This window comes from Podarcis cretensis (genome assembly GCF_951804945.1).
Source record: "Podarcis cretensis genome assembly, chromosome: 16".
Taxonomy (NCBI): domain Eukaryota; kingdom Metazoa; phylum Chordata; class Lepidosauria; order Squamata; family Lacertidae; genus Podarcis; species Podarcis cretensis.
The window spans coordinates 16,576,946-16,599,789 of NC_137186.1; the positions used below are offsets into that span (position 1 = coordinate 16,576,946).

The window sequence follows — 22,844 nt, forward strand, 5'->3', positions numbered from 1 at the left end:
GTCCCCACAATTGGGGGTGGGGAAACCCCGCCGCGCGCTCTTGCGCGTGCGCAGTTTCCCTCTCCTCCTCCCCGCACGGTGAAATTCCTGGGCTGGCAGGAGCAGCCAATAGGCGAGCTCGGAAGGAGTGACGCCAGACGCAACGGGGGTGGGTCCCCTGTTAGAACTGCAGAACTTTCCTCCTTGCAACGAAAGCAGGAAGGAAAAGGAGGACACAGGTAGGGGGCAGGTAGGCAGCGCGCTTCCCCCGCCCCGGCTGCCACCTCCTAGGGACTTTCTCTCCCCCCTCTGCTCTGAGTGCGCCCCCTCCCCATCTCACTTGGCCCCCACCCACCTGGGCAAGGCTCCAGCACCCCCTCCCCGGCTCACCTGGGTAGCGCAGCGCCTAGCCACGCCCCTCCGCCCTCTGGGTCCAGCGGAGCAGGGCGGGGAATTTCCTAGGACCCTGCCCCGAGAGGAGTGCAATCTCACTTGCTGGAGGAGGGAGAAAGTTGGTCGGGATGGGGTGGGGAAACAAAGGGAAAGGGCGCAAAGCCCTTCCTTCCGATTGCGGCTGGGGACGGAGAGGAGGGAAAGTGTTTAGCAGCAGCACAAGAAAAACGGGGGGCGGGGGAGACGTGCAGCCTTCTGACCTCCCCCTTACACAGGTAGCAGGGCCGCAGGACATCAAAACCTGCGCTGCATCCACAGTCGGGGGTGTCTTTTTAACTGCGCCAATTCCAGCCTGAAAGACGCTGGAGAGCCGCTGCTGCCTGTCAGTGCAAACAGCTTTGAGCTAGATGGACCAGTATAAGGCACAGGTGAGTAGGTGGAGCTGGAAATGTCCCCAGCCTGAAACCCTGGAAGCCAGTCAGTGTAGCATAGCAACTGCAAACTTGCTGCTTGGTTTACCAGACATGGTGTATGGCACCTTCAACCCACTACAAATCAACTGCCTCTCCTCAAGTATATCCTGCAGCTGGGATTTGAACCCGCACCCAATTCCTCACATTTCAGATGTGCGCCTGCTTTGTCTCTGCAGATGGAGGGGGACCGGCTCGGCATACCCCAAAGCACGGAGGACCACTCCCAGAGGAGCAGCATCTCTTCCGTAGGACCCCGAAGTGAGTGAGAAGGGGGAGAGGCAGAAGAAAGGGCCTGGAAAGGGGGGGTGGGCACCTCAGGGGGGTTCTCGACCCTCATACTGGTGCTGGAAGGGAACAGGCCTGAGCAGGGTTGGGGTTTGTGGTTATGGGATAAGCCCTCAAGATCTTCAAGGTCCTGCCTTTTGCTTGACAGGCCACATTCTGTGGGTGGTAGGGAGTAGGGCATGTCGAATTCTTCAGCTTTCAAATTCCAAAAATGAGGGGACCTAAAAAGTTGTAACATGACTTATAATAATAATAATTTATTATTTATACCCTGCCCATCTGGCTGGGTCTCCCCAGCCACTCTGGGCGGCTTCCAACAGATTATAAATACAATAACCTATTAAACATTAAAAGCTTCCCTAAACAGGGCTGCCTTCAGATTTTTTCTAAAAGTCTGGTAGTTGTTTCTCTCTTTGACATCTGGTGGGAGGGCGTTCCACAGGGCAGGTGCCACTACCAAGAAGGCCCTCTGCATGGTTCCCTGTAACTTGGCTTCTCGCAGCAAGGGAACCACCAGAAGGCCCACAGCACTGGACCTCAGTGTCTGGGCAGAATGATGGGGGTGGAGACGCTCCTTCAGGTATACTGGACCGAAGCCGTTTAGGGCTTTAAAGGTCAGCACCAACACTTTGACTTGGGAATTCAAAAGATATTTTGGTTAAAGTAATATAATTTAGTTTTGCTTGGTAGTTAAAATGTGTGTAAATTGCACGGAAATCATTAAAAATGATTGGCAAGTTCTTGCCAATATTGTTTTTTTATTATTATTTAGCATTACCTGACATTTTAAAAGACAGCTATTTGAAACACTCAAATAATAATTAAAATTGGCAATAAGCTAAAAACATTACATGTCAAGCTACTACATACCTGGGTAGGTTTGCCTAAAAAAAATTAAAATGGAGACAGTAATGCTACTGAAAAGCAGTTGCTGGGGAGGGGGGCTCTTGCACTCAAGTCCTGCCTGCCGGTTTCCCATTGGGGCACCTGGTTCGCCGCTGTAAGAAGCGGATGCTGTACTAGATGGGCCCCCTTTGGCCTGATCCAGCAGGCTCTCCTCATTTACTTAAAATTTCTCAGCGGGTGCTGAAAAGAATACAATGATGTCATTTGGCAGGGAGTTCCAAAGTTCAGGTGCTGCCACACTAAAATATCTGTTAACAAATACAGAGCAGGTATTATGTGACAAATCAAAGCGGCCAAGTGTGGTAAAGCAGTCTGGTTTAGATGCCAGCACAGAATGCTTTGAGACCTGACTGCGTCTGGTTCCTTCATCTGAAAAGTGAAGGAGATTGTTGGTTTTGGGGGCCCCTGCGTCATTTGCACGTAAAACGGGGTGGGAGTTTAGCTGGAATCTGGATCTCCTGTGACCTCTGCTCAGTTGCAAGAAATATGCTGGTGTCCCAATCCTCCTCCTCTTGTCGCAGACCTGGACGTCCTGGTGTACCTGATCGATGACACGGTGGTCCGGCTAACAGTGGACAACCTGCCGTCAATCACGGCCCACGAGCTCCATCGGATTGTCTTGGAAAGCCTGAGGTTGCCTGAGGGGGCCCTGGAGCTATTTTCTCTGTGGCTGGTCTCCCCGTTTCTTGGTAAGGCTCTGAGGCTCCTTTCTAAATGAGCCCTTAACTCTGTCACTGCTCCTAGCACCCCTGGAGAATCTGTTGTTATGCCAGCTAGCGGTGAGGGGTGCATGAGCATGTGCATAGTGCCTTCCTCTCGCACTCACCTTCTCATGTTCCTTAACCCCAGAAGAAGGTGCACCTGAGCATGTGCAGAGTGCCTTTCCCCGGGGGGAGCTGCTGATTTCTGGCACTTCACAAACTGATTGTGGGATGTAAGCTGCAAATCTGCTTTTGAGAGCTCATGCAGCAACCTGAGTGGATGACTAAGGTGTGAGTCAAGTAATTCCCAGGTTTGAAAGTTGCTTGTGGCAGGAGCCCCCAAGGTTGCTTTGAGCAATCTACCATTCTCTCCGCCTAAGCCCACTTAAGTGATGAACTTGCTGACCTAACTTCAGCGATGTGGCAACCATTGATGCATATTTTTCTTTGGAACTTCCCTCCAAAAACCCACACACCCTTTCCCTTGTTTCAGATGCATTGCTGTGTAAAATGTGTTGCTAGCGTAATGAGCACCATACAAATCAAATTCCAGGTCCTGCTTTGGGGCTCCCTATTGGGGCATCTGGTTGTCCACTGTGATAACAGGATGCTGGACTAGATAGGCCCCCTTCAGCCTGATCTAGCTGCAGAAGGGCTCTTCTCATGTTTGATTATTTTTCTAAAAAAATATAGCCCTCCTGTTCCTAGAATCATAGAATTGCAGAGTTGGAAGGGACCCCAAAGGGTCATCCAGTCCAACCCCCAGTGTTAGAAATTAGCCAGGCACCAGGCGCATTCTTGCAACAGGTGCGGGTCCAATTGCGAGCAAATGGATCTCTGTAGATGCCAGGCTGGCAACTGGGAAAGCAAATGTCACTTAGAGAAGGATCTAAAATATTTTCCTTGGAGCTTGCATTTGTTTTATTTTGGATTGTGTTATTTGATGTTTTAATGTGTTGCAACTGCTTTGAGATTCATTGTTTAAAATATAAAGCGGTATAGAAATGAAAAGAAAACCATCCATCATCATCATAAGCTCCACCAAGGGGGAAATGGCGTCTAAACATTCCATTGGTGTAACCATTTGGTGATTAGATTATATAGCTGAGTTTCTGCAGTTCCCTGCAGTGTAGGAGTCACAGCTAGCTGCATTGGTGCCTCAAAATAGTTTACAAAATAAAAACACATTCAAAATTTAGAACTCATATTAAGAGATGAAAACAACTGAGCAGCATATACGGTGCAAAAGGCTTGCTGGAATGTTCTTAGCCAGGCGTCTTAAACTTAGCAGGGAAGGTGTCTGCTTGATTTCTAGTGGCAGGGAGTTCCATAGAATTGGGCCCAACACACTGAGACAAAATAGGAAGCGCATGAAACACTTTATCCAAATGTGGGTAATGGAATGTGGAATGGGCTGATGACACTGTGTTTCCTCTTGTTATCGAGTGAGCTTTGCCAGCTCTGGGAGCGATCCAGTGCTGTGCTTGCAAATGATCTCAATGAGCTGAGATTGATGGCTCCAAGCAGTCGCTGAGGCACCCTGAACCAAAGTTGTTCAGGGCTTTGGAAATTAATGCTTTAGCCTTTAGCCTTCCATTTGGCTGGAGAAGTCAGGAGCCTGCTGAGAGCCCTCACTCTCTGCCATCTTTCTCTCTCTCTCTCTCATCTTGGCAGAACTGCAGCTGAAGCCCAAACACCAGCCCTACAAGGTCTGCCGCCAGTGGCAGGACCTCCTCTTTCGCTTCACCAGCTGCTCCAAGGATGAGATCTTCGAAGGTGTGGATGTGAGCAAAGTTCCCTCCTCCGGCCCCCCAAGCTACTGGCCTCCTCTTACCCTTCTGCTGCAACCGGGCAGAGAGTTTGGGGGCCTGCTGGTTGCAGCCTCCCTTTCTAGAGGGGGAGGGATGCCTAGTGCGCAAGCCGGCACCAATCTGCACAGTAGTTATGGAGCTGTTGGGGATGTGGGATGGGGTTCCTTCTGAGGCTGCCTGCAGGGTTCTCGCGACTCACAGCTTTCTGGGACTGCTGGTTGTGCATCGGTGCCTGAAGGAGAGGCTGTTTTGCTTTTGACATGCCCCATATAGCCAAGTTCTTGAGCTGCAACTGGTCCCCTGCTTCTTTCTATTAGACAAATTTGTGGAGGGCAGGATTATGCTCTGCCTTCTATGGCTGGAGGCAGCAGTGCTTTTGAATCCCAGGTTGCTGGAAACCATGGGAGGGGGAGAGTTGCTGCTGTTGCCACTGGCCTCATCCAGGAGGACAGTTCTGAGGTTCTCTTTCTCCTCATCAGATGAGCCATCACTGCAATTCCGAAGGAACATCTTTTTCCCAAAGAGGAAGGAGGCCCAGGTGAGTTCTCCCAATGGTATCCTCGAATTGCATAGTTTTCTTTACTCTCTAGGTAGTGCCATTGCACAGTACGACAGATTCACGAAGGAGAGGTCTGTTGACTCTGTTATGGCCTCTACAATTGGAAGCAGCAATGCTTCTGAATGTTAGCATCTAGGGGTTGAAAGGCCAGCTGGCTCGGCCCCAGCTGGAACGTCTCCCTTTCAGCCTTGCCACTGCGAAGATTCATCGACCTCTGCTCCGACATACATCAGCTTGCAGACTTGAGCACACTTTGCTCAGCAGTGTATACTGCGCAACAGAAGAGGCTTGAGGCTGTAGATACATACTAAGCTATGCATTTATTAAACATAAATCAGGACAAAGAAACATGTTGTCTTTCCTTGCCGTCTTCTCGGAGAGAGAGAACAAACAGCAGCTACACAGAGCGGAAGTTCCGCTTACGTCAGCAGTCTGTGCTGGAATGTAAACAGACACGCGACACGCAACAATCCCATGTCTGCAGCAAAAAGGTGGAATGGAATCCTCAACACTGAATACCAGTTGCCAGAAACCCCAGGAGGGTAGAGTGTTGCTCAGTGTTCTTGAGTCCTCCTTGAGGATTTTCCCTTTGAGGCATTTGCTTGGCCACTGTGAGAACAGGATATTGGACCAGATGGGCCTGATCCAGCAGCCTCTCCTTAGATTCTCTGCCCCTTCCCCTGTTTGGCTTTTTGAATCTGCTTGCTGTCTGTGTGCCCATCCTCATTTCTCATCTCCTCGTCCCAAGATCCAGGATGAAGATGTCCTGCGGCTCTTGTACGAAGAAGCCAAGTACAACATCCTGGAAGGGCGGTACCCTTGTGACCTGGCGGACTGCGAGGTGCTGGGAGCCTTGGTTTGCCGGGTGAACTTGGGGCGCTACGATCCGGAGCAGCACACAGCCAGTTTCTTGAAGTAAGTGGACACAGCTGTGGGGCTGAGATCTGTGGGGTGCCTGTGCAAGGTGGGGCTGGGGAAGGCAAATAAGAGGGGCTCTGAAAGCTCTTGAGGCATCAAAAATGGCCCAGATATAAAAGGAGGTGGTAATATTTGCAAATGCTAAAATGTTGTATGTGCATGAATTGGCAAGTGGATAGCTGATGGTTAAGGATAATAAGTTTTAAAACAACAACAAAAAACTATTGTAATAGAAGGTTACTTGTAAGGAATGGAATGTGAACAACTAGAAAAAACATAGCAGCAACTAGAGGAAACTTTGGGCACATCAAGAATTGGAAAACAATTTTGGGGGGAAAGTATTTTGTCTTATTTGTGGCTGATCTAGTAGAATTTGGAGAATCAAAAAAAATGGTTTGGCGAGAAAAGGGAGTGTAGCCTTATTGGAGTTCACTGATTGGGTCTGCGTTGCTCCTGGACAGGAGGAAGTCAAATGACACCGAGGTTGATTCAAAGAAAGAGTTCATTCTGCTCTCCAGATAGCAGAAGGCACTTGTGTGATCAAGTCCACAGCAAGTCCAAAGAAATGACAAGTTTCATGCAGTATATATTTCCTCCAGGCCCCCTCTCTCTCCTTCCCATATAAATCCAACCACGTCAGCCTATGTACGCAGGTTGACATCACATATGTTCTTGCTCTGGTATTCTTAAGCATAAAAGGGAATTCCTTCCTGTACTTCTGACCATAAAAGGATCTTCCTACTCTTATCGGGGAGGAACAGGTTGTCATCTCCGAGAACACGCTTTGGCCTTGTTCCGGACTTAGGTCTGTGCGTCTTTTGTGGTCAGCACATAAGATAAGGTACAAATGTGTCTTTTCTGTTCTACTGGTGCAGTCAGGGTCATCCCTGCCATCACAAGCTGATAAAGGAGAGGGCTCTGAGCACGGCCCGGTTTCTGTTTATACATTGACTCAGAGCTCAAGTTAATGGATTTTAGCTAAGGAAAAATAGGGATTTTGGTGCAGTTTCAAACTGCCTTCACAGTCAGTTTTGGGTTTGGGAAACCCATTCCTTCAGGAGAAGGTGGCAATCACCAGTGAGCTGGTGTGGAGGGAAGAGGAAAGGTGTGAGGAGACTTTCCAACCACAGCAATGGAATCCTAGAGTTAGATGGAACCAAATGCAAGTTGAAGGAAGACAGCTCACGCCCTGTCCCCAAGTGGAGGGAGATCAAGCTGGGGGGCTGGGAGTAGGTGAAAGGGGGCCAGTTAAGGATCCAATAGCACGCAAAAGACTGCATGCACACCGTATGTTGAAAGCACATTTATGCACATTCCCCCCTCCCACCCCAAAAGAGGAGAAGAATGGGAACTGTAGTTTACCCCCCTCAGAGCTTCAGTTCTCAGCATGCTTGACAAACTACAATTCCCAGGATTCTTTGGGGGGAGTCATGTGGCTTAAATGTATGTTGTGTATGCAGTCACACTTTTCTGAGAAGAAGAGGTCGGTCATCAACTTTAGTGAGCTAGCCCTAGTGGCCTTGACAACTTCCAGGTGAAACTATTCCACTATATAATCTTCATTACGCAAGGTGCAATTGAGAACAAAATAATCATAATTAAAAATTTAATCCATTTTTAATTAAAATCCCTAATTATACTTGTCTAAAAAGATCTGTTGTCTGCTTAGAAGTCCCCTCTGCTGACTTGCTCTGATCCTTTCCAGTTTTTTTCACTCTGTTCTGTAGGTCCCAAAAGGGTAAAAATCTAATTAAGAAGCTGGTGATTTCTTGATCAGAACAGGCTGTTAATTCAAAAGAAACGTGTCTCAAGAATTTTTGCCTCCGGCCCATCATTTAAGGGACATTTTCATTGCCTAATGAATTGCGTCCCCCGTTGGCTGATTCAAACACAAATCCTTTGGGAGGCAGGAACCTCTTTTTGTCTGTCACCTAACATGACCAAAAATCTTAGCATGTGTGTCTGAAGAAAATGTGACTTTCTCCAGCACCTTTTGAAGTAGCTGCTCGCTTGTAATTTCATAGCGAAGCTATGTGGACCATCCTTGTTGACCTGGCAGCCTAGAACAGGGTTAGCTGGTGAAGTGCCCTCCATTCCCTGTGGACTACAACTTCCTTAGTGGGTCATGCAAACTGCTATTGAGAACAATGCTTTTATAGGCAGCCCTGTATAATAAAGGGTTTTAATGCTTGGTGTTTTGTTATGTTTTTATATGTGTTGGAATCAGCCTAGAGTGGCTTGGGCGAGCCAGTCAGAATTAATTAATTAATTATTATATGGGGTGGGGGCACTGGGAATGAGTTTATAGAACCACTGGTTTAGAGTGGCCCCTCATGAGGAAAACCCTGTAGGGCTGTAACCTGCACCCCACAGAGCTGTGGGGGGCAGAGGGAGCTGTACCTTACCCTGTGCTGAATGAGCTTTTTCCTCCCCCCTCAGAGAGAGGCTGGACTCTTTCCTGCCTTCCCACCTTTGCCGAAGAGGCCACAGACTCCTCTCAGCCCTGTGGAAGCGAGGCAGTGCCCACTCGCCTGTGGACGAACAGGGCATGCTGCGAGCTTTCCGGGAGTTGCCTAAAGAGGAGGAGGCCTGTGAGGACCAGGCTGCCCTGCGCAAGCTTTACCACTCCTACCTGCAGAAGTGCCACGAACTGCCTCATTACGGGTGAGTCTGGTGGCTTGGTGGTTGTGGGAATGGGAGTGGGGATGCAGAATGGGCAGCCTGGATGCCAGCATGGCAAACCACAGGGTGGTTTCTGTCAGGGTTCCCTGGCCTTGCTGGCTGCCATGTTCATGGGCTGTCTGCGCGCTCTCTGCTTGCTGAACAGCATCCAAATACAGTGGTACCTCGGGTTACAGACGCTTCAGGTTACAGACTCCGCTAACCCAGAAATAGTACCTCGGGTTAAGAACTTTGCTTCAGGTTGAGAACAGAAATCGCGTAGCCGCGGCGCGGTGGCAGCGGGAGGCCCCAGGTGGTACCTCAGGTTAAGAACGGACCTCCAGAACGAATTAAGTTCTTATCCCGAGGTATCGCTGTACCCCTAAGAACCAATGAATCCAGATAGACTGCCTTTGGACCTGGAGGTTCCACGAGGGCATAAGAAGAGCCTGGCTGCTGGATCAGGTCAAGGGAGGCCCGTCTAGTCTAGCATCCCGTTCCCATAGTGGGTAACCCAAATGTCCCAGTGAGAAGTTCTTGAGCAAGCAGGACCTTATCACATACGCCCTCCTGTCTGCGCTTGAGATTCCCCACTTGCAATTCTCTCCTTGTGTTTCTTCCCCTCCCTTCCAGGTGTGCCTTTTTCTATGGAGAAATTGACAAGCCAGCCCAGGGCCTGCTACATCGGGGAGGGCGCAAGTCCGTGGTGGTTGCCATCAGCCTGGAAGGTGTCTCCATCATCGACAGCAAGGAGAAGGTAAACTCAAAAGATTCCTGCATTGCAGTAGGTTAGGCTAGATGACCCTTGAGGGGGTCTCTTCCAGCTCTATGATTCTGTGAACTTTACAATTCTGTGATTCTAGGGGTGAGCCAGCCCTCCTCTCACTGGGGCCTGCGCTCTTTCTCTCAGGACCTGGGCTGACTTTGTGAGCTAAGCCCTCTGCAGCTCTCCAGGCCTCAGAGTCCCTTCCTGCCTCGTGACCTGGGCTGTTTTGCAGAATTTGCAATATGGAGAAGGGGTGAGGGACTTGTCGGCAGAGGAAGAAGTGGTGTCTTGGGGCCCTTCCCTTCCCTTTCTTTTCTTATTTATTTATTAACCAAAAAAAGGGGGAGGGCAAATGAAAAGAAATAAAGCAAAAATTTGGAGATCTAAACCATGAAGCATCACAGCCTGGAAGGTCAAAAGCACAAAGGTCCAGCACTTCTTCCCAAAGGAATCATATAGTATTAACTCATACAAAAGTTCCTTTACAAAAAACAGAAGACTTGAGGTTGTTTTGGGGTTTTTTAAGTATTCTCCATCCTCTGAATTCCATTGCCATTGAAATAAAAGATTCTGCAAAATCTTAAAGGAGCCAGAAGTTTGCATGTGCTGGTATCACTGAGCAGATGTGAGGTGCCTCAATATTTGTATAAGAAAATAAAATACTTTAGATACTTTCAGTTTAAAGAAATACCTTTTCAATAAGCGGTATGTTGGGGGGGTCTTTTTCCAGTTCCGAAAAAGTCCAGGTGCCTAGTCTTGGGGCAGCATGTGCTTATGAGCCAATAATAATACTAATTAATACTATTTTTATTATTTATACCCCACCTATCTGGCTGGGTTTCCCCAAGCACTCTGGGTGCCTTATAGCATGTCTAAAAAGATAATGAAAACATCAAGCATTAAAAAACCTCCCAATACAGGGCTGCCTTCAGGTGTCTTCTAAAAGTTGTGTAATTCTTTATCTACTTGACATCTGAAGGGAGGGTGTTCCACAGGGGAGACACACACACACACATTCTTGCACCCCTTGCACACTAACCGTCTTTTCCGTACTCCCACCCCCTGTTTCCCGGCAGCACATCTTGCTTGGCCTGGCCTTCCAGGAGCTGTCCTGGGACCACACTTTCCCCAACGAGGAAGAGCACATCCTTTGGCTGGAGTTTGATGGGGAGAACGAGGGCACGCCCGTCAACAAACTCCTGAAGGTCTACTCCAAGCAGGTAAGAACCTAAGAAGGGCCTGCAGGTCCAGGCCAGTGGCTCACATCCTCTTCTCACAGTGGCCAATCAGATGCCTCTTCTGGGAAACCTGCAGGCGTGATTCGAACACAAGAGCCCTCTCCCCTCCTGTGCTTCCCAGCCGCTGGTATTCAGAAGCATTGCTGTGCTCATGCATGCATAAATAACTGGCAAGCACCAAACCCTTATTTGGAAGAGCAGCACTTTAAAAAATCTTCTTAGCATTTAACACAACGAAACAAAATAAATGACATGCTGGCTGTTCGGCAATGATCTTCCACAAAATGTCTGGACACAGAAACAATTCTCACTTTGCATGGAGAACTCAGCCCATCTCTTCCGGGCTAAGAGATGCCTCGTCTTGAGGCCCAGCTTGTAAGAATATAAGGTGCCCCAAGACTGTCATAAGAAAAGCAGCTGTGTTTTTAAATGTATTTGGTGGTGCTGTGGGTTAAACCACAGAGCCTAGGACATGCCGACCAGAAGGTCGGCGGTTCGAATCCCCGTGAGCTCCCGTTGTTCAGTCCCTGCTTCTGCCAACCTAGCAGTTCGAAAGCACGTCAAAGTGCAAGTAGATAAATAGGTACCACTCCAGCGGGAAGGTAACCGGTGTTTCCATGCGCTGCTGTGGTTCGCCAGAAGCGGCTCAGTCATGCTGACCACATGACCTGGAAGCTGTACGCCGGCTCCCTCAGCCAATTAAGGCGAGATGAGCGCTGCAACCCCAGAATCTGTCACGACTGGACCTAATGGTCAGGGGTCCCTTTACCTTTACCTTTTTTACTTTTTATTCTGCCTTTCCTCCAAGGAGTTCAAGGTGGCATAGCCCCCAGCTTGTCTTCCTCACAGCAACCCTGCGAGGAAGATCAAGCCAAGAGGAAATAGAAATAATTACCGTATTTTTTTGCACCATAACACTCACTTTTTCCCTCCTAGAAAGTAAGGGGAAATGTCTGTGCGTGTTATGGAGGGAATTCCTACGGGTGGCATGCCTACGGATTTTCCTCCTCTAAAAACTACGTGCGTGTTATGATCAAGTGCGTGTTATAGGGCAAAAAATACGGTATGTAATATTACGAACTTCAAATAGTGACTGGCCCAAAGTCATCTAGTGAGCTTCATGTGAGCTTTGCGGGTAGGACTTCTTGTTTTAATTGTACGCAGAGCCATGCACGTTGATGGCACTATATAATTCAATGCTAACAATAATGACCAAGTGGGAATTTGAACTCAGGTCTCCCAGGCCCTAGCCCAGCACTCTTAACCGCTGCAGTTAGATGCTCCTTCCTTCCCTCCAGGCTGAACTTATGAGCGGCCTGATAGAGTATTGCATTGAGCTGAACACGGCTGCCGAGGGGGGAACTCTGGACCCCAGCGCCGCATCCTCCTCCTCTGCGTCCCAGAGCCCCCCAACTGACAGGCGGCACCCCAAGCTCCAGCGGCAGAACAGCGTCCTCTGCAGCCGTATCCAGCATCTTTCGACCATAGACTATGTTGAGGATGGTAAGTTGGCAAAAGCGGGGAGCTGGGGTGGGTGCCAGTTGCGGAAGTTTGTGTGGTTGATAGGGTGGGAGGCAATGCAGCCTATGCTAGGGGTGCGGGGATGTTAAGTTATTTTTTGTGAGGTCTTTTGGCTTCGCAGAGGTAGATTGCAGTTGACCACTGTGGGAAACAGCTGCAGACAGCGCCTGTGGCCTTCCAGGTACAGACATACCTTGGTTGTCGAACGCCCTGGAACTCAGACAATTTGGCTCACGAACGCCACAAACCTGGAAGTGATTGTTCCTGTTTGCGAACGTTCTTTTGGAACCCGAATGTCCGACGGGGCTTCCGCGACTTCTGATTGGCTGCAGGAGCTTCCTGCAGCCAATCAGAAGCCATAGTTTGGTTTTGGAAGTCGAATAGACTTCTGGAATGGATTCCATTCGACTTCCAAGGTACAACTGTACTACGTTATTTTGATGCCGTCTTTTGACTCCCCCAAAAAGCCCCCTACCCAGGCGTCTGACAAATATATCTCAGGGGGCAGATGTTGCAGAACCACAGCTTCCAGCATCCCTCACCGATTGCCCCACTGACTGGGGGTGCTGGGAGTTGGAAACCGACAACAGCGTTATGAAAAGGATCGGAAAAACGAAACCGGCAAATATGACAATGCTTACACACAAGCCTCTGTTGTCACCCTTTTGGAGCTCTGTGTGGAGTTCTGGTTGCCTTGTCACAAAGAACTGAGGGGGAAAGGGGCAACAAAATTGATTGAACAGCTGGAGCAGCTGCCGTTGCAATTTTCTTTTGTTGCATTTATATCCCACCTTAGTCTGCAAGAAGCTCAAGGTGGCACAGAGGGTTCTCCCCTTCTCTAATCCCCACCACAACCCAGTAAGGTAGGCTAAACTGAGAGAGGCAGGGACACCCTGTAAGCTGTATGGCCAAGTGGAGATTTGAGCTCTGGACTCCCAGGTCCTAGTTTGACAGACTAGGCACTACACCACAGGGTCTCAGGTGGACAGCGCTTGGGGCTCTTTAGCTTAGAAAAAAAGTCAGGTGGGAACATGATAAGAGGTGTTTAAAACCATGCATGATATGGAAGAGGTGACTAGAGAGGGTTTTTCTTCTTCTTTCTCATTCTATTAGAGTACTGTGAAAAGTAAGGGAGGGGTAGGAGACTTTGCCTCTACCCAGGGACCCAGCACTTATACACAAAGTTCATGGTTTGTAACGCAATATGGCATGGAAATAAATAAAATAAAAACCAAAGTGCATTGTTAAACTATGGAACTCACTCCCACAAGAAGTAGCGACAGCTCACCAACTTGGATGGCTTTAAACGGGGATGAGGCAAATTTATGGAGCTGTAGACAGCCTCCAGGACCAGAAGCCCCCCCCCCCACCTCTAGGTGCCAGTGGCTTAGAATTGCAAAGAGCAGGAGGGGGGGCCCTGTTGGACTCATGTCCTGCTTCTTGGGCTTTCCAGGGTCAGGGTGCTGGGCTAGGTGTACCAGTTCCCCACCCCTGATCTATTCAATTGTCAGAGTAAACCCCTGATTTGATGACTGTTGGCCGTACCAGAGAAACGGAGCCTCCAAGCATAGGGACAGTCTACCTCGGATTGCTGAGTCCTTGGAATAAGGAACACTGAAGAGGGTTGTCACCTCACTGCTCTGCTTGAGGAAAATGTGATGCTAGACTAAAGGGATAGGGGTATCTCTGCACTGCTGGACCCAGACTGCACTGCCTTGCTGCTGTTGAACAGTTTCTGCTTCTCTCCTCAGGGAAAGAAATCAAGAGGGTGAAACCCCGCCGGACTACCTCATTCTTTGGCCGCCAGTTGTCCAACGCTCCCACCTCCTACTCAGCTGTCCGGGGGGCAGAGAACCTGGAGCAGGGCTGACTGCCTTCAACGGGTGGCATTATTGGGACCAATCGACTTGGGGGCAGCTGAGCTGCCGGCATTCTAACCACCTTCTGGGATTGGAGCCAAACCCTCCCCCCTCCAAAATCCCACACACACACCAATACATCTCAAGTAACTTTTCTCCCCATTTCTGAGTTTGTTCTCAGTGTGCAGCAGGGGATCCAGCAGTTGTTTGTCCTTTGATAGCTGAGTCCTGCCTCCAGCTCTGCTTTCTCTCCAAATCTGGTTCTGCTGAGCATATGAGGTTCAGGGCAAGGCAAGGGGAAGAACATTGGGGACCATAGTCAGAGGGAAAGCTGAGCTCTAATCTTGCATTAGATGTTTGCTTGCATTGATTTGCCTCTTATTCCAGCAGTTGCATCTTCAGAAACTCTCTTTTTGCAGACCAGATACTTGCTTCATTCATTTACTTCAAGCCCCACTTCATTTCTCCTGTTCCTTACAGAGAACCTGGCGACTGGGGAGCTATAGGGGGAAAACATTTGAAGGAAGCAGAGCTGGGAGACACCATTTCAGATGCAAGTCAGAGCATGTTTATTTGCAGAAGAGTTTGTCTGCCTGAGATGCAGCTCTGGTGGGTGAGCTCTGTCCTAGTTGCACCTCCCCGCACCCAGCTACAGCCCCCAATGTTGGCATTCTGAAGGGCATTCTGAACAACTTCTGCATTCATCGTAAATGCCCTTTCCCCCCCCCAAAAAAAAAAAATTAGGTTCCAATTCCCTTGAAGTAGCCTGAACATAGCCACATGTTGGTACTGCAGCAAGGAAGGATTTATGCAACAGAAGGGCTCCACACATTTTATTTCTTTTTGCCTTTTGCAGAAAATTTAATTTCACTCCAGAATTGTAACAGGGAATGTTATTAAGCATTTTACCTTAGCAGGCTGGGAATATTCAAAACAAAGGTGTGCTCTGAGAGATGTGAACTCTAGGGGAGAAATGTGCCATCTTTCCATTTTATATTTGGGTGTTTGGAAAGGCGCAGTTGCGTTTGCAGATAGGGCACAGCTGGATCCTGATGTGTGTACACATACCCCATCGATACTTCTGGAAGCCTCCCAGAATTGGGCAAGAAATGAGTGGTGTTTAGTGCATCTATTAACTTTAAACATACGTACCCCGTTTGAGGTTGTACATTCACTTCTGCACTTGGGAGAAAAAAACTATGTTGAACTGTTTCAAGCAACTTTGAACCCAAAGAACGTTTTTGTGGTGGGCAGAGGGTGGATGTCATCACATCTAGAAAAGCCCTAGCTTTGCCAGTTCAGGGACTGGGAAACTTGTGGCCCTGCAGATGTTGAGCCAGTGGTCAGTGCTGATGGGAGCTGGTGTTGCACAGATCTCCTCACCATTTTCCTTCTCCCTAAGCCTGCAGAGCATCCATGAGGGATGTCTTTGCAGCTGTGTCCTGTCCTGTCCTGTGATTGCTCCCCCCTCTGCCAGCATCTCTCTCCGTGCTGTGCCTCTAAGGCCACCGCTGCTCTTTGTAACTTGCTCGTAGGGACCTGGGCATTGACCTAGCCACAGAAAGCACGGTAGGAGAAACCTCATCTTGCAAACAAAGTTTGGGGAAAGTGCCTTTTTTTAACTTCCAAAGAAATACTATGCAACGTGTTTTACACTAATCTTTATTTTCAGTGTGTGTTAACTCACTAACTTTGTATAAAGGATCATTTGTTTGTTGCAATAAAGATGGTGGATCTGAGTATGCGCTGCATTGTTTTAAAACATCACTTTTTTATTATTCTGAGCATGTCCAAAGTATCAGGGGATAGGCTGAGCATGCTAAAACTGCCGTGTTGCAGTGCTTGCATCAAACATATCACAATAAAAGATGCTCTGGCCTTTTTCTCTATGTGTTTCAAGCATCCACATGTGACAACAAACTCTGCATGATTCTGCAAGCCTCTCATCCGCTAAATAATCTGCTTCTCCCTTGTCCACATGGTGGGGTGGGGAGGGGAGGAAAACTACTCCAAGAGAGGGCAGAAGCGAGGCTTCAGTTGCTCCTACTGGGCGTGCTCAGAATGCTCCCAAACACTTGGCCAGGAATGCCATTTGTATAATTTACTGCTCATGTTCCAACCCCGCCAGGGGCCGCCACTGCTCCGCATTCCCAACAGCTGCACATTCCTATCCTCCATGTTCTTCCTAGAAGTTATACGCCCTCTAAAATAACTCTCCAGCCCATGCTATTCTCAAGGTCCCCACATTTTTCTTGCCTTCTCCTCTCTTACCCTACATGGGGCTCATGTCGTCTGCCTGGCATTTGAGCAAAGGTTTATATTTAAGCATTTAGTGCCAGGCCTACTTTAAACCTAGGCAGCTCCTTGTATTTCATTTTCGTAACCATTTTCCTAATGCTGAGGCCAGAGGAAGTGGGGGGCAACTGAACAGGGGGTGAGGCGCAAGTCTCTGTCTTGTGTGTGTGCATTTGAGCACAGGCATCCCTGATGAGGGTGAAGGGATTTGAACGAAGACTTTTCCCTCTTCTGCTCCACCACAGTTTCTTACGCTTACAGTTGTCTCCCAAGGAACTCAAGGTGGCACACATTGTTCTCCCTCCTCATTTAATTCCCGCAACCGTAACCCTGCGATGTAGGTTAGACTGGCCCAAGTGAGCTTCATAGCTGAGTAAGGATTTGAACCTTAGTCTCTCCCAGCTCCTAGTCTGGCATCCTAACCACTAATATCCTCAGCAACAGCATTATTATTATTAACTACAATTATTATTACAGTGGTACCTCAGGTTACATATGCTTCAGGTTACAGACTCCACTAACCCAGAAATAGTACCTCGGGTTAAGAACTTTGCTTCAGGATGAGAACAGAGATCGTGCTCCGGCGGCACAGCGGCAGCGGGAGGCCCCATTAGCTAAAGTGGTACCTCAGGTTAAGAACAGTTTCAGGTTAAGAACGGACCTCTGGAATGAATTAAGTACTTAACCTGAGGTACCAGTGTACATTAAACATATTTTATTGGTTTTTTCCAAATACAACTGATTGCAAAAAGGTTGGATAGCCACCTGTCATGGATGTGTTAGTTGAGATTCCTGCATCGCAGGGAGTTGGATTATATGACCCCTGGAGTCTCAACTCTATGATTCTAGGTATAAAATGATGGGGGAGTATAAAATTAGGGGGAAAGAGCTCTGATTAGTTCACCCCGTCTAAGAAATCTGTTTTTGTTATTATTAGATACACTTTGGCACCTTTGAAAGAATTCCTAATCAGCGCAGGAGTTCATTACTGGCTTTGGGTGTTGTTTGCCCTGCTGGTCTGCTGCTTGGGAAGAGGTGGTGGGAAATCTCCGGCTGGCCTTTGCTCAGCCCCCTCGCCACACCCCGCTGTGTTTGCAATGCAGAGCTCAGATGCTGACCTTGCACAGAGGCAGGGGTGTGTCTGTGTGTGTGTTGGTTAGCAGGAGAGATCTGACGGACAAATGACAACTGCATTATGTTTGGCAAGAATTCTCGTAAAGGCTGCAGTGTGCACAGGACACATTCTGGAGAAATGAGCAATGCAGCGATTTTAGAGGGAGAAACAGGCTCAAATCTCCACTCAGCCCTGGAGCTCTGCCTCCACGGTTGGTGACAGTGATGCTTCTGAAGACCAGCTGCTGGAAACTGCAGGAGCGGGGAGGGAATCTTGCGCTGGAATTCTGCTTGCGGGTTTCCCAGAAGAGGCATCTGGTTGGCCACTGTGAAAAGAGGATGTTGGACTAGGTGGGCCATTGGTCTGGTCCAGCAGGCTTTTCTCATGTGCTTACATTCTTATGAGAACTTTGGCCCAAACACTCTCAGCCTTGCCTACCTCACAGAGTTGCTATGAGCTCAAACCCACACCCCAACAATTGCAGCTCTTTCGGTGATGCTGGACCAGTCTCTCTCTCTCTCTGCCCCCCCCAACCTACCTCACAGGATTGTTGTGAGGACGAAAGGGAGGAGCCTAGTACACTGCCCTGATCAGCCAATAAATGGTGGCACCTGCACCATAGAGTATATTTTATGGCATTAACCATTCTAAGCGAAAATCTTTTCCACAGCAAAAATCTACTTGTTATCTTGTTATTTATACTGTATATAAATATTCTGTCTTCTTTTTAAAAATAACATTTTTCTCAATCTTTATTTATTTCTACGATAATTAAAATTAAAAGTGGAACATTGACTGAATAAGTTTTTTTCATTCCTGATTTTAGGGGACTTTTTAAAGTGAATCAAACATAGTGGTGCTCAAGGTATATTTGAATGTTGGTTATAATCCGGATGGTTATGGGAGCTACTTCTTAAAGCAGTGTGGGGATTTCATATAGCACTGTGTCATCAAACATAAAATATATTTTTCAGACTGCTAAGATGTAACCCCATAGAACACTGTCAGTAAATCGAGGGCAGTTGCTGCAGTAGCAAGTGAGAATCTCCCAATAGAAAAAACAGAGCTCTGGTCTCAAATGGGTTGCTGTTATATTTAACAACTCCAGTAGGCTTGGATAGCTTTCCGAAAACAACTTAAAATGCTGGTGCTTACTTTGAAAGGCTTGGGATCCAAATACCTGAGGGGGCCCTATTCCCAATATCAGCTTGCCTGTGTCTTTTTAGACGTTCTGTAGAGTCCCTTCTCCAAATACCCTCTTTAGCAGAAGTATGTTTAATGAATAGGCATTTCCTGGGGTGGCACCCCAGCTTTGCCCCACCCCAAAGAAGCACCTTCCTATCTGCCCAGACATTTTAGGGTTATGTTTTTAGCCTGACTCTTTAATTCACCATATTCTTGCTTGTTGGTTTTCACATTCTATTTTTATGCTGCAAGTTATTTTGTTAACACCTTTGTACACCACCTTGAAATCTTTTGCTGACAGCTGGCTAATAAATGCTTTCAAGACATAAATAAACTGTGTGGGGTATATTTAGCCCATGGCCTACTTCATGAATCATAAATGCACTTGTGACATCCCTGTATGTCTCAGAATCTTCTTGTTCTATTTGGGTGTCTGAGATTCATTGAGCTATAGAGAAGAAATGGCCCAGGAGGTGGGTGAGAAAAGAAGAGTTGGCAGAATCATTTCGCATAAGCCATGGATTGGGAGTGAGTGGGCAGTGCTGTGGTTTTCACCAATACGAACACAGGAAGTTAGTCAGACCATTGGTTCATCTAGCTAAGTATTACCTACACTGACTGGCAGCAGCTCTCCAGGATTTCAGACAGGGTTCTCTTCCAGTCCTACCTGCAGATGCCAGGGTTTGAACTTGAGGCCTTCTGCATGCAAAGCCAATGCTCTCCCACTGAGCCACAGCCTTTCCCCTTGGCAAAAGTACTATTTGTGTCTAAAAGGTCAACCTTCAAAGGTCTTGCAATAACTCTGCTTCTGATAATAATAAAATGACTGGGCCAGGAGCTACTTGTACGCTATTAAAATAGCAAATTGTTTCATGCTATGTCTGACTTCACCCAAATGCTGTGGGAGAGAATTGTGCCAATTGTGTAATAGCTCTGCCCTTATGAAGGTTCAGGGTGTACAATATACACCGTTTGTGTGGAAAAAATACCGAAATATTCCCTTCCACATCTTACTGGGCGCTTCTAAAAATTACTGTCAGACTTGAGTTTCAGCCACTGTTGATCTGCAATGGGAGCTCTTAGCATTGCAGAAACTATTTATCATTTACCACGTCATCATCTATTATTGCTCTTGACAGCTGTGTGACAGCCATAAAGTCAGCAGGTGAAGCTTTTCCTAGCATGGGGATTAAGGAATGTTGAAGGCTGCACCCGTGCAACTTCCTCCTGTTAAAAGCACAGGAGCCCTTCAGGGGGAAGAGAAAGTGGGTGAAAGGGAAGAATGTAGGAACATCCCTCTTGGTTTCGATTCCTGCCATTCTACGAATTAGGGACTCAGTCAGCAGCTGCCCACATGTTTCACTGGCCAAAGAACACCTTATTAAATAGCACCTTATCAAATACAGAGGTTCTTCACTGGTGAGGCAGGTACACTGTGGATGCTCCTGGCCCTGGTCTCCTCTGCTCAAGTTTGTAAGAGGAGGTTGCCAGTTTGCATGGAGGAGTTGGTGGTGCAAAGAGTTAAGCCCCTTTGGTTGGAAAACTGCCTGCCCCTTTTCTTCCTCCATAAGCCAATGCTTTCATACCTTTAAGAAACAAGAACACCTTTCAAGGAAATAGGAAAAATATGTAATATAACAATTGAGTAATCCCTTTCATTAGCATTATTGAGGGGTGAATAGCCAGATATGTCATAAATACCGGTAATTGGTTTTGTTATTGTTAGTGGCAACACAAATGGAAAATTCCAGGCACTGGTGAACAGTCACAAGATTGTCAATCAACTCCTGGTATGTTGAAGTGCGGTCAGTGGCTTAGCTGAAAAACTAACCTGCCAAGTAAAAGTGGCCAGAAACAATAATCCACCATCTTTTTATATGTTTTTGGCATCTATTCATTTCCTTTATGTGCCGTGAAGACTGGATGAGAAAGCCACCCAAACGCATTGGAACTTATAAAGAGATTTGCTTGCCTGAAGATACCCTCCAACTCTACATCTCATTAAAGACACTGAAATGCTTGAAGAGACATTAATTGGCAAAATGCAAACACCTGCTTTTGTCTGTTAAATACACTGATGTTCATTTGTTACATACATACATGTTTTGTTTTGGTTATATTCCTGTCTAGCTAGCTAACTAAAACAAGCACACAAGAGGAAAGAGCCAAATCGCAAGTTGCATTGTGTTTTATTTTGTAAACTTTGCATCTCCTCACAACTTGGTTTCCTTCCTGCTTGCCTTCTGAGGTTGGTGTCGTTGGCTGCTATTAGCTCACTTGGCTGCAGCAAATAGTCTTTGCGTGGGGAGGGATGATGCTCTGCTACTGTCTTCCTGCAGACACTGCTGTGCTGAATCATCAGGATGACAAGAGCGGACAGCCCTCCATTACCTCCCTGACGACACTCTCACAAGGATGCCTCAGTGGGAAGTGCCTCATTTGGACACTCTGCCTCTCTGCTAATGATGGCCCACAGCCTCACCTCTCCACATGTGACCTCCTGGCTTATGGGGAGAGGAAGCAGATGTCAGATCCCAAGCTGTTCCTCTCCCCCATACCCACCCCAGGAGGCATTTCCTGCAAGCACAGGCCCATGCCTCAAATAAGCACTGGCTAATTTATATGAAGGTAGACACATTTAGTTTTATGGCCATTTAGTTGTATTTTAATGGAAGAAAAACTCAGCAGTGGCTCTTGCTCCCAATACTTACTCTGAGCTTTTTCTCTTCTCTTAATTTATTGTATGAATCATTTTCCATAAAACTTAACAGTAAAAGCCACTATTCTAGAAGCATATATACAAATGCAATTTGTAATCCAGAAATTGGGATAAAAATATCCCCACTATGGGGTGTGCCAACAGGGTAGGGCTTGGTGGGCCAAGCTAGTCCACACTATATGTTTAAAGCAGTGTCATACCACTTTTTAAAAAGCATGCTTCCCCCCTCCCAAATAATCCTGGGTAGTGCGGTTTGTTCAGGGTGCTGAGAGTTGTTAGGAGGCCCCTAATTCGCTCACAGAACTGCAATTCCCAGAGTGTTTTAACATTCAATCCTCCTTCCCAGGGAACTCTGGGAATTGTAGCTCTGCTCATAGAACCATGTACACTGCCTTGAACTCCCTGAGAGCAAGATCGGGATTAAGGTGGAATTAATACTGATAATAATTGTTGCATATATTGCTGCTGAGATTACAAGGCTCACAGCTACTCTGGAGGTGGTCAGTGTCGTGTAGTGGTTAAGAGTGCTGGACTAGGACCCATGCGACTAAGGTTCAAAACCCTCCTAAGCCATGAAGTTCCCTGGGTGACCTTGTCTCAGGCACAGTCTCTGAGTCTAACCTACCTCACAAGGTTTTTGTGAGGGGAGAGCGCTATGTATGCCATCTTCAGCTTTATGGAGGGAAGGTGGGATTATAAATGTAATGAACTGAACAAAAATACCCCTTCTACCACAGACGGGCAGCCTGCAGTCTGGAGCACCCCATGTGACCAGCTGCTTTATTTCATTTGGCCCAGAGAGGGAAAGAGGAAATAAATCAATAGTAGCTGAAGGGGAGAGAGGATAGGTGTTTGTGTGAATGCGCATGTCTGCATGAGAGAGATAATATGAAAGGGTGCTGGATGAAGGGGTGATGAATGAAGGGGCAGGAGACAGAGAAAAGGGGAGTCTCATACGCTTTTTGCTTTGCCCCCCACCCATCAGACCCTCTGCCTCTTTCTCCAAAGGGAGTGTGGCCTTGAATCCCCAAAAGGCTGGCCACCACTGCCTTAAACATGGCTATCTGCAAGATTGAAAATATGAATTCTTCCTCCTCAAAGTAAAGATATGTTGGTAAACTTGGATTGCCTGTGTCATCTAACAAAACAGGCTCTCTTCCTGTCCCTGGGCAGGCATCTGACTCACTGCCGCAAGAGCAAGTTTACCTCTTGAGGAAGAGGAGGAACCATTTTAGGCACAGTGACTCATCTTTCAAGCACTTCGCTGCTGGAAGTGCCTTCCTCTTCCTCCTTTGGCATGAGATTGAGAAGTGTCCTGTTCCTCCTCCTCTTGCATTGACCTCTTTGTCACGCCTGTTGACAATCACAGTCCCTCAGCCTTGGGCTGCTGCCTTCTTGAAACAGCAATGCAATCCAATCACTAGATGTCACCCTCCTTAGTCCCTTTGCAAACAGCCTGTG

General features: G+C 47.6%; 1 protein-coding gene across 1 annotated transcript; it reads left to right on the plus strand.

The window, feature by feature from the left end:
- The first annotated feature begins 81 nt into the window (after window positions 1-81).
- FRMD8 (FERM domain containing 8) lies at window positions 82-15,809 on the plus strand. Its single transcript, XM_079956885.1, has 11 exons — window positions 82-218; window positions 1,022-1,103; window positions 2,558-2,725; window positions 4,412-4,513; window positions 5,028-5,086; window positions 5,856-6,022; window positions 8,465-8,689; window positions 9,320-9,443; window positions 10,529-10,672; window positions 11,989-12,193; window positions 13,963-15,809. The coding sequence occupies exons 2-11, from the start codon at window positions 1,022-1,024 to the stop codon at window positions 14,079-14,081; spliced, it is 1,395 nt and encodes a 464-aa protein (XP_079813011.1). The 5' UTR covers window positions 82-218; the 3' UTR covers window positions 14,082-15,809.
- Window positions 15,810-22,844: the final 7,035 nt, after the last annotated feature.

Bases quoted from the DNA above. Each gene is read 5' to 3' on its own strand.
- FRMD8 (XM_079956885.1), top strand. From the start codon at position 1,022: ATGGAGGGGGACCGGCTCGGCATACCCCAAAGCACGGAGGACCACTCC. The intron at 6,023-8,464 runs GTAAGTGGACAC...CTCCCCCCTCAG, and splicing joins CACACAGCCAGTTTCTTGAA to AGAGAGGCTGGACTCTTTCC. The intron at 10,673-11,988 runs GTAAGAACCTAA...CCTTCCCTCCAG, and splicing joins TGAAGGTCTACTCCAAGCAG to GCTGAACTTATGAGCGGCCT.